The following is a 13,592-nucleotide window of genomic DNA, read 5'->3' on the forward strand; positions in this document are numbered from 1 at the left end:
GGATGGCATCATGGACTCGATGGACGTGAGTCTGAGTGAACTCCAGGAGTTGGTGATGGACAGGGAGGCCTGGCGTGCTGTGATTCATGGGGTCGCAAAGAGTCGGACATGACTGAGTGACTGAACTGACTGAACTGAATATAGCTGCTGGTACTGAGGAAGTCATATGAAGTAAGATGAAATGATTTCCCTTTTTGCCTTCCTCTCTATCCTGTATCAGGATCTGGCTCACTATTAAGTGCTGATGACAAAAGGGAGTCCCATGTCACCTCTTTCCTTTGAAATAGGAGGATGGAATATTTTCGTAGAGTGGGGTTTTAGGAAAAAATCTTAAATACCAAGTAAAGGATCAGCTGTCAAGACAGTGAGGGAATTGGGTACAGAAAAGAAGAATGGGGACTGAACAGTTAGATGGAAGAGGAGGGCAGAATACCCTTGCCAGGAACTAATGGTCTATGCCTCTGGCAGTCAGTTTAAACAACATGCCAGGTGATGCCCATTCAAGGACCTCTTCCACTCAGAGTTCTTCGCTGAGCAATCCCTACTCATCTTCCCTTTTGCCCCAGAGAATATCTTGGACTGAATATATCATATATGGGTGTCTCAAGGGAAAGCAGGATATATGTACCACCCTTCTATCCTATTTCCCTTTAGTGTTACAATTTTCTGGGTTGTATAAAGATGTGGGGATGAGAAAGGAATACATTTGAAAATTAGAAAATTTTAAAAAGGAACCTGGTTTCTGCCTTTTATTTTTGTTTCTTAGTGTTGTGGTGCAAATTCACACAAAGGAAATGATTCAGAATTTCAAGTAGGGTTTCTGAAATGCAAATGAAAGACAAATACCTTCCTTTAAAAAATGAAGTTCCTAGGTGATGGGTGTCAACTAAATTTATTGTAGTCATCATTACGCCGTTTATGCACATCAAGTCTTTATGCTTAAACTTACACAGTGTTGTATGTCAATATGTCTCGATAAAATGAAACTGAACTAAAAATGGAGTTTTAATAGTGATCTGTGACCAAGGATGCTATCGTGGGATCTTAACTACCATCTACCATGGCATCACAACCTCTTTTACTGGTCTGGAATTTCAGCTTTCCAGAGATGACCTAGTGATTAGGAATTTAAAGCTTTGGGACTTGGAGATTGAGGCATGATGAAAATCTTTGAAAGTCTGAAGTCAAACTCATTATTTTAAAAAGTCATTAGGAAAACTGTATGTGTTAGTTTGCTCATGAAAATGAAAAGAATCACATACATAGATTAAGTAGCAACAACATAATCATTTCTCTTTAAATCAAGTACATAATAAGGATGTGCTGAAAATCATGGTGTTGAGAGTTTTCATGGAAAATTCAATAAGGTAGCTTCTGGGTGATCACAGGTAAAGAATGTGCCACCATATGCCTGGATAGGATATTCGAACCTTCTACAACCTGTCCCAATCTATCTTCTCAATTCTCTCTCTCCCCTGCTCCCCATGCTTATAGAACAGTGACTCCTTATTTTATAAAGTCCTTATTTCTAACAGTTTCACTCTCACACCCCTGCTCTTCCCTCAAGGTCCTTCCTCACAGTGACCACAAGCATTCTCTAGGCTCCCCAGTCTTCTCTCAAGTCAATCTTCTGAGCAATTAATCCCATGTCATCTGAAATTGTGATTTCATACTTTCATGCTAATGACTCTCATGCCCTCATCTTCATTGTTCCACTCTTTATAAGTAGGGCTCTCACCTTAATATTTCTGTGGGTATTTAATTTACCATAGCTGGGCATGCAGGTGTCACTCAATAAAGAATAGTTGCATGAAAGCCACATTGAAAGAAATGAGCCTTAATTACACAGTGGCCGTAGCACCATAAATATGAAATAATAGAATACATTCTGCCTACCTTAGCTTTACAGTAAACTGAATGAGAGTCTTAAGTACCATCGGCCTCTGAGGGTGGGTTGGCATGCATGGCTGTCGTTCAACCACAAATGAGCTGGGGTCAAAGGAAATAAAGCATGTCATTTGAAAATACTGAAGACATTGACAGGCTGAAAACCACAGAGTAACAGGATGCTGTCCTCTTATAAGATCCAAATTTTCTACACTTATAAGACATTCAAACTCCCGTTAGGCTCAAATCTTTCCAAGACTTCACATAAATAATTATCAAGAGATGGGAAATGCCTAAAGATTTCCCTAAATAACAACAGTAATAATTTTTAATTATTACATTTAGGTCAAGAATAAAAGCCCCAGTCTCTTTTTATCATAATAAACATCAAGTAGAAAGTTAATTTCATGCCATTTTTGACCTAGATATCAGGATTTCTGGTACACAGTAATATTTTTTTTCTTAAATGAGCTTATAAACATAAGCATATTCTCCACCCTTCATTTCTTGAATATGTATTGATACTTAAGTAGAAATCCTTGAAATCTTTTTTTCTAAAATATGAAAAATGAACTTTGGGTGGGCAACATGGTGACTCACGAAAAACTGGGTTAGGTGGTGGAAGAAGTGTTGATGAATAAATAGTGATGAGTAAAAAAATGTTTCTGGAACTCTCTGGAGCTTTATTCACTGCACCCTAAAGCTCACTGTTTAACACTTCTCTCCCATTCCTTCACCTGAGCACCAAAACCAAACCAGGGTGTCCTCCCAACTACATAGAACTGAAGCTGCCAGGAGGCATCTAAATGGATAACACTTGACTTACTCTTTTTTTTTAAGCTGAAGTATAGTTGATGTACAATTTGTTTAAGTTGCGGGTGTAGAGCAGTGTTGACTTACTTCTTAAAAAGGTTGTAGATCAAGAAGGTGACTCTTTCTAGCAGATGTGCTCTTTGCAATGGGATAGGATCTCCTTCGTATGTCATTTTCGAAGATTGCTCCTCTAATTTCTCCAACTGCCGTCTGAGTTGGAACAGACTTTCTGCCAACAGTGTAAAGCTATTCAACAGTCAATGAAAAATGCAGATAGTTTTTTTCTTCTAAACTGCACCATTTTAACTATTTAGCAAGTATTACTAAATAATTATTAAATTAATTAGTCATTTAATTCCATTAGCTTAGTGACTTGTTTTTTATGTTTATTTTCCTAACTCAGTTTTTCTCTAAAATGCTTGATAGATGTTACCTGTTTTCAATGATTTAAAATTTTTACCTTCAGTTTTAGACAAGAAATCATTTAGAAAATTTTGTGAATGTCTGGATTCAAATTCCTTTGTTTTTAAGGTATTTTTACGTATTTGGTTTCACTGGGTCTTAGTTGTGGCACACAGGGTCTTTAGTTGCAGCATGTGGGAACTAGTTCCCTAACCTGGGATCAAACCCAGGCTCCCTGCATTGGGAGCACAGAGTCTTAGCCACTGGACCACTAGGAAACTCCCCCCAAATTCCTTTTAATTATCTTTTTTAAAAAGTCTATTAAACATATATATTTTTAAAAGATGGTACTCACTAAAGGGCAAAGAGAGCAAATTTAAAACTTTAAAAATACATTTTATGAAGAATCTTATGTGTAAGTATACTGATGGAAAAAATAATGTGACCTCCCCCATATATATTTATACAAGTCCTAAGTATTAACCAAAAGATTGTCAATGGATCTTTCTGAAGAAAATTATCTGCTTAGAATTTTGGACCTTGGATCTCACTTAAGAAATGGAGGTGGCAGCTTGGGCTGGAAGTCTGGGAAAGAGGGAGATTGAAAGGCACACAGAAGGGGCCTCCAACTAAGAGGAGGCAGAAGTCTCATCACACTGACTAAGTCCATGTGCCCTGACAGCAGCTCTTTCTAGGTAAACTTTATTCCCCACAACATGGTAGAAAGAACTGTCAACCTCTTACTGAATTTGGTATAAGCACCATTTCTGCTATGCTCTCTATAGCATAGAGGACCCTTTGTTGTTTATCTTGTTTTCACAACAACAGTGAAGTTAGCGAATCAAAATATTTCCCCAAGGAAATCAACAAATTTTAAACAGAGCCCAGTTACTTTTCTTGAGAAGTAGTCCTGGAAGTGCAGAGCTTTTAGTGCAAGTGTGCCCACTTATATGTGTTTTTATCGCATTGGATTGTACCCCTGGAAAGCAATTTTCGATTCAATCAAAAATTTTCCTTCTTTTTCATTATATTTTCTAATTGTTCCTTCACTCAGAGAATTTTCTTTTGCACTGATGAAGGGGAAAACCCTATAAACCTTTGTTTAGTACAAAGGATATCTATATGATTGTGTGCATGTGTTCACAGGCAGGGGATGTCATGTTGTATTAGCCACTTGAGATTTGTCATTTAACTACAAAAACAAATCACTAACACTTAGTTTTATGTGGCCATCTTAAGATACACATTTTAAAAATGAGATACAGTATTTGAAGCCAGTGTTTCTTATGCTCTTCAAGAAAGTGTATTTATTGATGATTTGAAAAAAATTCATTTGAGTCTTTTAAGACTGCATATTGACATATTATGTATGTGAAAATGAGCAATTCTTATGCAGTCTATAAATTTCTATAGATGCTTTATTTTTCTCCCCCAAGGAATGGGAACTCAGAACACTTAGACAATTACATCTATTTGTATTCAAGAGTTCCAGCTGCTCATAAGCCATCAACAAGCTGAATGAACTGACGCTGAGGTCTAAGCCTGCATTCTCCAGCTCAGCGACACTGAAGCTGTGTGTGTACTTCCTGTGGTTTTCACTAGAAACTAAAGTCAGCGCGTTTTACCAGTTTTGAAGCTGGTCGAGCCCACTGTGGAGTGGACCTCCAATGCAGGCGATTTGCTGTCGCCTCTTCCAGTCTTGCAGCTCCTCCACCAGCATGCTGTTCATTAACAAGTCCGTCTCATTCACTATTTGTGTCATCTTACTCAGGGCTTCCTAAAAACAAAAGTGACTACTGAGAAGATTCTTATGACGTGCAACCAAAGTCACTCACAATTCAATCTAGAATACAGCCTGCCTAACCTGGGAGATAAAACTCTGGGTAAAAATTTTGACCAAACATTTTACCAAATACTACCTTCTATTTGCCATAGGACTGCCTTTTCAAATAATTAAATTATTGCAATTCAATAACATCATGAAGAAAAAAGCATGATCACAGTTAACATTCTCATAATATCTCACAATAGTCTCATATCATTAATATAAATATGTTGATTTTGTAACTCCTGTGACAATAATGAATACTGTAGTCATAAAAGCCATTTATAAATTGAATTTACATTCTTATAAATATCTTAATGCATTAATTCTTAAATGTACTGACTAAAATTTGAGCCTCTCTGTGTTAGTTTTTGGGCTTCTCAGAGCCCTAGTAAAGAATCTGCCTGCCAATGCAGGTTTGATCCCTGAGTTGGGAAGATCGCTGGAGGAGGGCACGGCAATCCACTCCAGTAGTCTTGCCTGGAGAACCCTATGGACAAGCCCAGCTACAGTTCATAGGGTCACAAAGAGTCAGACACGATTCAAGCATTATACCACACACACGTTAGTTTTTATTACCACTTTATCTGGGTTTGGGGAAGCATAGTGGGAAAGGATAATTTTCAAAGGCTTAAGGATTAGAAGATGTGAATTTCTACCCTGGCTTGGCCACAGGCTATGTAAATTTGAACAAGTCATTTTACTTTGCTTTCTCATCTATACAGCCAGGTGAATGGACTGAATTATTTCTGAGGTTCCCCTTCTCCTTAAAATCTTATTTAAAGTAGAATAAGATAGCATGCATAAAACGTATAGCAGAGATTCATTATGTATAAAAGTATTAAGCTTATCCTGGGTTAAATATTTATATATTTAAAATCTGATATATGGTTGTTTAAGTTTATAATTGATTTAGGGTGAAAATAATTTTACATTTATTTGTGCTTACACAAATTCCTGCACAAAAAAAGTGAAGCCGAACTTTTAGAAATAAACTATCAATTTCAGTAACTGGTTAATTTCAGTTGTGTTTCTTTTTAAAGAGAGGTAGAATTGAAATAGAGATATTTCCCCTCTTTTAAAATACTTTATTGAGCCAGAAAAATATTCTTCCTCTCCTTGGGAAGAGATGAGATTGAATATGTTCAGGATTCAATGGACTATCCTGAAATCTACAAAATTATTTAATACGTCCTTTCTCATAATAGAAACTTGGACACATTTCTGCAATAAAATGTTAGTAGTCATCAAGTAATAATTATACATGTACAGTAGAACCCATCTCAGCATATTAAGTACAGCAACTAAAACAGTCATGTCTGAAATAATGGCAAATAAAAACTAGGTAAAATGTTCTTGAAATTAATGGTAGCTATAGTACAGGCACCACATAAGCAGAATAAATAGACTCTAGAGAGAGTCTGCTTTGTAAACTTAGGTAGAGAAACATGGCAAACAGTATGATACTCTTCCTAGAAACACTGCATAAATGGAACTGATAAAATCATTCAGCATAAATGGAACTGATAAAATCAAAGAGCTTCTTTTCAGTAGGACTAGATATAGAAAAAGGAGAAAAGTAGACAAAAGGCCAAATTAGAGTTCTTCACTAGCCTTTCTTTTGAAGTCCAGGCTGTTCAGCATTTCCTGCAGAGTTAAAACTTCCTGATTCATTAGGGCACTGTTCTTGTCACCCTGATCTGTGAAGGAGAAGAGATCAGATTTAGAGTCCTCTCCAAGGAAAAGGTCTTTGTCCTGAAAGCCAAGCTGGCTGTAACCTTCCATCCTAAGATCCAGGATGTAAGAGCAGAAATGTGGCCATTAATGATGCACTTGGAAGTAAATCCTTGACTGCTCATATTGCCAGGAAGGATTACATCCAAGCATGGCAGAGGTGAACTCTATCTGACAGAATTTGAGAGAACACCAGTCTTCACGATATTCCTTTTAAGGGCTGGGAGAGAGGAGATACAAATATTTTTATAATGGATTCTTTATTAGATCATTTCTACATTGATAATGACTTTGGCTGGTAGGCATGTGTAAGAAAGGAAGGGGCCTTTCTTTGTGCCCATGATTAAATCATATTGACCCCTCCTGATGTCTTGACTCAATCTCCTGTAAGGGTTGTACTTTTATACAGTCTCCTGAACTAATAATGACCAAATCCTTTGCTTTCTCTTTTTCTTTGCAAAACAAGCTAGACTCACAGTGAAACCAGAAGAAGTGGGAGTTGGAAATTAAGAAAAATCTCTGGCTGAAAAAACCCCAAATGATTTATCCTCTTAAATGGAAAAAGTACAATAAACATCATATTATTTAATTTGAACTTAAAAACATATTGGTATATAGTAAGTGACTATACCAACTGTTCATGTATCTAAAGGAAGGCCTGTTCATGTATCTAAATGAAGCCCTAACTGTTCATATATCTAAATGAAGGCCTGATCATAATAGACAATTATTATTCCTTTTCTTAATTGTGATATGATATTTTGATTCTACAAGAAAATGTTCTTAGCTTTTGGAGAACCATTCTGAAATAGGGGTTATTTCTCGTGAGCTTTATAATTTGAATGGTTGGTAAAAAATATATATTTATATGAAGAGAAAAGAAGGAAATAAACTAAATTCTCTTCTCCTGCATCCTCTCTTCAAAAAAAAGAGGAACTAATTTATCAATTCTTTCAGGAAAGAAGAAACCCTAGTCATATCCCTTTGTGGAATTGTAGACAAAACAAAAACTTACCCATTGTCTGAATTGTTTTATACCTGTTCACGTATCTAAATGAAGGCCTAACTGTTCATGTATCTAAATGAAGGCCTAACTGTTCATGTATCTAAATGAAGGTCTGGAACACTGATAGGGCTTCAGTAATTGTGAAAAAGAGGCTCCTGAACAACGTTGTGGCAAATTTCTCTACAAAATAGCACTGGTCTCCAAGAAGTATTTCTGGCTGTATTAATTCACAAATTCACTAACTCCTAGATCCCATGTATAGCAAACTCTTGCTTAGATAGCATTTTATCAACTCAAAACTTAATTAGCTAATACTTTTCATTCTTCACCAGCAAGGATATAACTTGTTTCCCATGTATCTTTCATTTCACTTAAAACATTTCCTTTCACTTATAACCAACAAAATAAATACTTGGTGATTTAAGTGTTAAAATAATCATTTTTATCCTTCATACTTCTTATGAAGTACTGAAAGATATTAAAGTAACTAATTGTAACATAAGTTCAAAAATAATGTTATTGTTATAATGTATTTTATTATATTCTAATTAATAAAATTGGTAGTTCACATATGAAATTTAGAGTGAGGCTGCTTTCAATGAACTGTAATAGTTGATTAAATGTGCAGTTGTTCTAAACCTTTTTAAGATCATGGACCCCTTTGATAATCTGATGAAACCTGTGTTGTATGAATTTCTCCAAAGGAAAAAAATTGTACATACAATTATGCATGTATAAAAACTGTACACACAAATAATTGTGCATACAAATTCATGAACATACTTATAATCATAACATAATAATCAACATTTCATGGGAGTCAAGACATCCTGAAGGTGCCAAGAGAACATGTCACATCTTACCTACGCCAGGAAAAACTAATATCCTCTCTTTGAAATATTAGATAGGAAGTTAATAAGCATTTGATCACAATCATCCATATTACTTCCTTCCAGATAAATTTTAAGCTAGCATTTCAATAGTTAAGGATGATTTTGTAAATCATCTATAAAAAGAATTTATATCTAATGTGTTTTTAAAAATTATTTTTAAATAATTTTAGAATTACAAGAAGTTACAAAAAACAGTATAGAGTTCCCATATAGACTTCACACAGCTTCCTCTAATGTCTTACATAACCGTAGTACCATGGTGAAAGCCAGTAGATTAACACTGGTACAATCCTATTAACTAATCTAGACCTGATTAAAATTTCTCTAATTGTTCCACTAATTGCAGTGCATTTTAAGTGACCAATCTATTATTACTTGTAAATCTTAGATCTTTGTAAATATTCTCATTCTTTCCTTACATTTCTTTAAAAACACCTAATTGTAAACAACCTCAATATTTAACCACAAAGAAACAGTGAAATAAATTGCAGTGTCCTTACATTTTGATATTTATATAATTATTGAAATTATGTGTGTGAAGATTTTTTTATATGAGGAAATATGTAAAATAAAAGTTTAGCTTAAAATACTATTCAAAAACTATGTGCAAGCTGATTTCATTTTTTTTAAATAAATCTCTATGGATGTATTTTGAACACGTAGAAAAAGCCTGGAAGAAAATATACTAACATTTTGATGGTGTTATATCTAGATAGCAGAATTTTGTGTGATTTTTAAATTTGTAACTTTTTTTATACTTTCCCAATTTCCTACAGTGAATAACATTTCTACTTTTAATTTTAAAAAATTATAGTAAAAAACTCACCTAGAGATAATATTAGTAACTTCGTGATCATAATAGACAATTATTATTCCTTTTCTTAATTGTGATAATGATATTTTGATTCTACAGGAAAACGTTCTTAGCTTTTGGAGAACCATTCTGAAATAGGGGTTATTTCTCGTGAGCTTTATAATTTGAATGGTTGGTAAAAAATATATATTTATATGAAAGAAAAGAAGGAAGTAAATTAAATTCTCTTCTCCTGCATCCTCTCTTCAAAAAAAAGGAACTAGTTTATCAATTCTTTCAGGAAAGAAGAAACCCTAGTCATATCCCTTTGTGGAATTGTAGACAAAACAAAAACTTACCCATTGTCTGAATTGTTTTATACCTGTAATCAAATTCATCTTGTAGATCTTCTAAATATTTGGTGTCTTGTTCTGTCATCTTTTTACAAAAGAAAACATACTCTGTTGTTGCAATTAATCATGCCAATGAAACAATACCATCCATCATCAGTATTTCAAAATACACTGTTTAGTGCTTCCAATCTCCAATAATATCCCAGACTAATTATATAATATAGAACCACAATTTCTAAAGAGCTAATTCCCATGAAAACTGAATAGCTCTGGAAGAACCAGACTGAAGTTGCTCTTCCATTTTCTCTTCCTGAGTGTTTGCAAATTTCAGCATCTTGTCTCTCATTTCTCAGTAAATTCCAAATGATGCTACTAACATCTTTTTTATAATATGGATACTTTATCCACTTAGCTCCATATAGCTCTGTATTAATGTACCGACTATCTTTTTGCTTAAAGTCTCCTTTATCAAAGGATATATATGACAATACAGTTTAAATTTTTTTCCTCTGAACCTCTTAGAAAATACTTATGCCTCCTCTGTGTCTCCTGTTCATTTCTGTCTTTGAGATTTTTGCTTTAACTCTTCTCCAAATCTAGTGATGTTTTCTTCTCAGACATAAAGATGTCAGAATCTAAGCTAAAGGCTTTTTATATAGTATTAAATCTCATGTAGTCCTCCCAACCAGCTTTTTAGAGTGGTTATCCTTACTTCTACAGATGAAGAAGCAGAGGCTTGGAGATGTAAAGTAACTTACTTGCCTGAAGCCACATGGCTTCTCATTGATGGAGACAGTGTGACTCCAATTTTCAGTAAATTGAAGTTCAAAGCTTTCCCCAAAGAAATCTTTTCTAATATGAACATAGCGTGTGAGAGATATTTATCTTATAACCAAGTACCCCATGACTACTGTACACAGTAACTTTGGGCACACAAGAGAAAGGTGCATAGAACGGGGACCACTGCTCGTCTTTTCTACTATCTATAAGAGATCACTCACCTGCACGCTATTTTTAATGGCAGCCACTTTGTGCTCCACATTCCTCTGTCTTTCTGAAACTGAAGAACTTTGTAAGGATTTCTCCAGAGGTCCCTGGAAAAATGTTTGGAAATTTCAACATATTAAAAAAATTTTTTTGATATGGACCATTTTTTAAGTCTTTATTGAATTTGTTACAATATTGCTTCTTTTTTTTTTTTAATGTTTTGGTTTATAGGTTGCAAGGCATATGGGATCTTAGCTCCCTGACCAGAGATCCAACCTGTACCCTCCTGCATTGGAAGGCAAAGACTTAACCACCGTACTGCCAGTGAAATCCCTGAAACTTCAACATATTGATGAAACAGGCTTATGATGAATGTAGTATATGTAATATACTTTGAACTGAGGTCTGAATCGGTATGATATGAAATATTCTACAGCTATTAAAAACCATGCTGTAGAAAAATATTTAATGGCATACATGTATGTGTGCTCAGTTGCTTCAGTCTTGTCTGACTCTTTTCGACCCTTATGGACTGCAGCCCGCCAGGTTCCTTTGTCCATGGGATTTCCCAGGCAAGAATACTGGAGTGGGTTGCCATTTCCTCCTCCAGAGGATCTTCCCAACCCAGGGATCAAATCCATTTCTCTTGCATCTCTTGCAGTGGCAGGTAGGTTCTTTACCACTAGAGCCACCTGGGGAGCCCTTAAGGACATACGAGTAGTGTTACAGTATTAAGAAATAGAGCAAATTATAAGACACTATATGTTTGTGATCTTTGTTGCTTGTGTATGTATGTGTTTACTTATAAATATCTAGATATACGTATAGACATGTAAACTCAAGCACATGTGACTGGAAGAACACATACACCAAAATATTATCATTTGTTATCTTTGAACAGTGAAATTACAGATGATTTTACAGTTAAATTTTTTTCCCTGTTTTTCTACATCAGACCCATGTGACTTTTGAAATTCTATAAGATATGAAACTACATTAAGTTGTACTTGAATTCAGAATTAGAGATGTTGAATCTGCCAGGATGAAATTTATTTTTATTTTGGAACAAAGAGAGTTTACTAAAGAATATGTAAAAATTTTAGCCTGGTTAAGTATTAATGGAAAGACTAACCAGCTACTCCAAGCCATGTTTCTTGGCCACTCTAATAACCTATCTGAGTTTGTTCTTTAGCTATAACATTTACATAGATGTCTAGAGTTGAGAGAATGTCCATAAATCCTTCACCTTATACTTGGATAGGGAGGTATGGTTAGAAAGGGTGATGACTAAATAGAAAATGAGTCCCAGAACCTCAAGTGGAACCCAGGTCCTTAACTTTCAATCAAATGTTCTTTCAACTGTATCACATTCTTCAGATGATTTGTAAAATTGCCTCTTTCTCATTTTGGCTCCCATTATTTCTGTGTGTGTGTATGTGTGTGTGTATCTCCATATATTTTTATTGTTTTGAAGTTTACAAACCAGTGCTTCTTTTGTGGTAGTATGTAGTACTAGAAGATTGTTTGAGAAATGATTTTGATAAGCATCTATTCAAATAAATGTTTCTAACTTGGCTGATACCTGATATGTGAAGAGAACAACAAAAACAATACACACTCACACATATATATATAATGACTAGAGATAAGAGGGCCACAAAAAAGGACAACTGAGAATATATGAAAATATCATATATTAGTAATAGAATCTTAATTTTCATCCAAATTTTCACTGAATCAAACTATGTTTACTTTAGAAACTTACTAACTTTAGATTTTAAAATTAAAGGTGATATCATTCTTATTCACATCTAAAAAATAAGAGTAAGTTGTTAAAACTTCATACTTCTCTAGAAACAACCATTAACTGACAGAAAGCAAATTTGAGAATTTTTAATAGTTGAAAAAAAGATACTTTGGATCTTCAAAAATAAATACAGAATGTGAATCACTAAATTACTCAGCAAGATATTTAGAAAGTTGATTATCTACACGCTCTTTCCTTTTTAAATGGAGTATTCCCAAGGCCTTCGTTAACTCCTCTACTTATCTTTGATGGGGACTCTGAATTCTTTCAGCATAGTGGGATAAAATGTACTCTAAAATATGACAGGGCAGAGCACACTGAAACAGACAAGAAGTATTTATGGAGTTTCTGTAAGAAAATTCCTGCTTATGGACTAGTTTGGACCTGTGGTGTAGGAAACTGGGAAATACTGAAGGGTTTCGAGCAAGAGTGTCCCTGAGGATAAACATGCTGAAAGAAATAGAGCCTAAATGGTACTTAGGAATTTAGCCAGGAAGTGGTTACTCTGTTCTTCTGCTGATATTATAAGACCACAGATCAGAGTGTGAGCAGTGGAAACAGAAAAGAACGTATAGATAAGATTTCAGAAACAAACTCTGGAAAGACTTGGTAGTTATCTCAGTAAGAAGGCAGAGAAAAGCAACTATTCAAAGAGGATCCCAAGACCTTGATTCCAATTGGCTGAACAGATAATGGCACCATTAATGTAGACAGAAGAAGATGGTTGGAAAGAAGATTAGAATTTCTGTTTTAGAAAAATTGAGTTCTGGGTGAAAAGATCGCAACTGGAGAAAGTATTACCTGAACAGGCATGTTGGCGGCAGCCAATATTCTCCTCTCTTCCCTTAAACAATTTGAAATAACCACAGCTACATGCATTGGGTTTCCATGAAATTTTCCCTGAAAAAAATTGAACAAAAACAACATAAAATCTTAAATATATACATCACTATTTGAAGATTAAAATAACCTCCCAATAAATATGTGAAATTGTTTGGGATTTGTTTCAACTATCTATTCTATTATAAAGCCAAAGAAACTTATATTGTGAGTGTAGACATCTATGTAACATATTGTTCCCTCTCCAGAAGT

General features: G+C 34.7%; 1 protein-coding gene across 2 annotated transcripts in view; it reads right to left on the reverse strand.

Annotated features, from left to right (window-relative positions):
* STAT4 (signal transducer and activator of transcription 4) overlaps positions 1-13,592 on the reverse strand; it is a 105,663-nt gene that overhangs the window by 31,433 nt on the left and 60,638 nt on the right. For both annotated transcript variants that reach the window (XM_010860838.1, XM_010860837.1), the window contains exons 4-10: positions 13,302-13,400; positions 10,708-10,800; positions 9,713-9,791; positions 6,542-6,627; positions 4,728-4,879; positions 2,788-2,946; positions 1,897-1,989 (exon numbers count right to left, since the gene is read on the reverse strand). In XM_010860838.1, the coding sequence (XP_010859140.1) occupies positions 1,897-1,989; positions 2,788-2,946; positions 4,728-4,879; positions 6,542-6,627; positions 9,713-9,791; positions 10,708-10,800; positions 13,302-13,400 (761 nt within the window). The remainder of the gene's footprint in view (positions 1-1,896; positions 1,990-2,787; positions 2,947-4,727; positions 4,880-6,541; positions 6,628-9,712; positions 9,792-10,707; positions 10,801-13,301; positions 13,401-13,592) is intronic.

The sequence above is a fragment of the Bison bison genome, unplaced genomic scaffold (genome assembly GCF_000754665.1).
Source record: "Bison bison bison isolate TAMUID 2011002044 unplaced genomic scaffold, Bison_UMD1.0 scf7180017864471, whole genome shotgun sequence".
Lineage (NCBI taxonomy): Eukaryota > Metazoa > Chordata > Mammalia > Artiodactyla > Bovidae > Bison > Bison bison.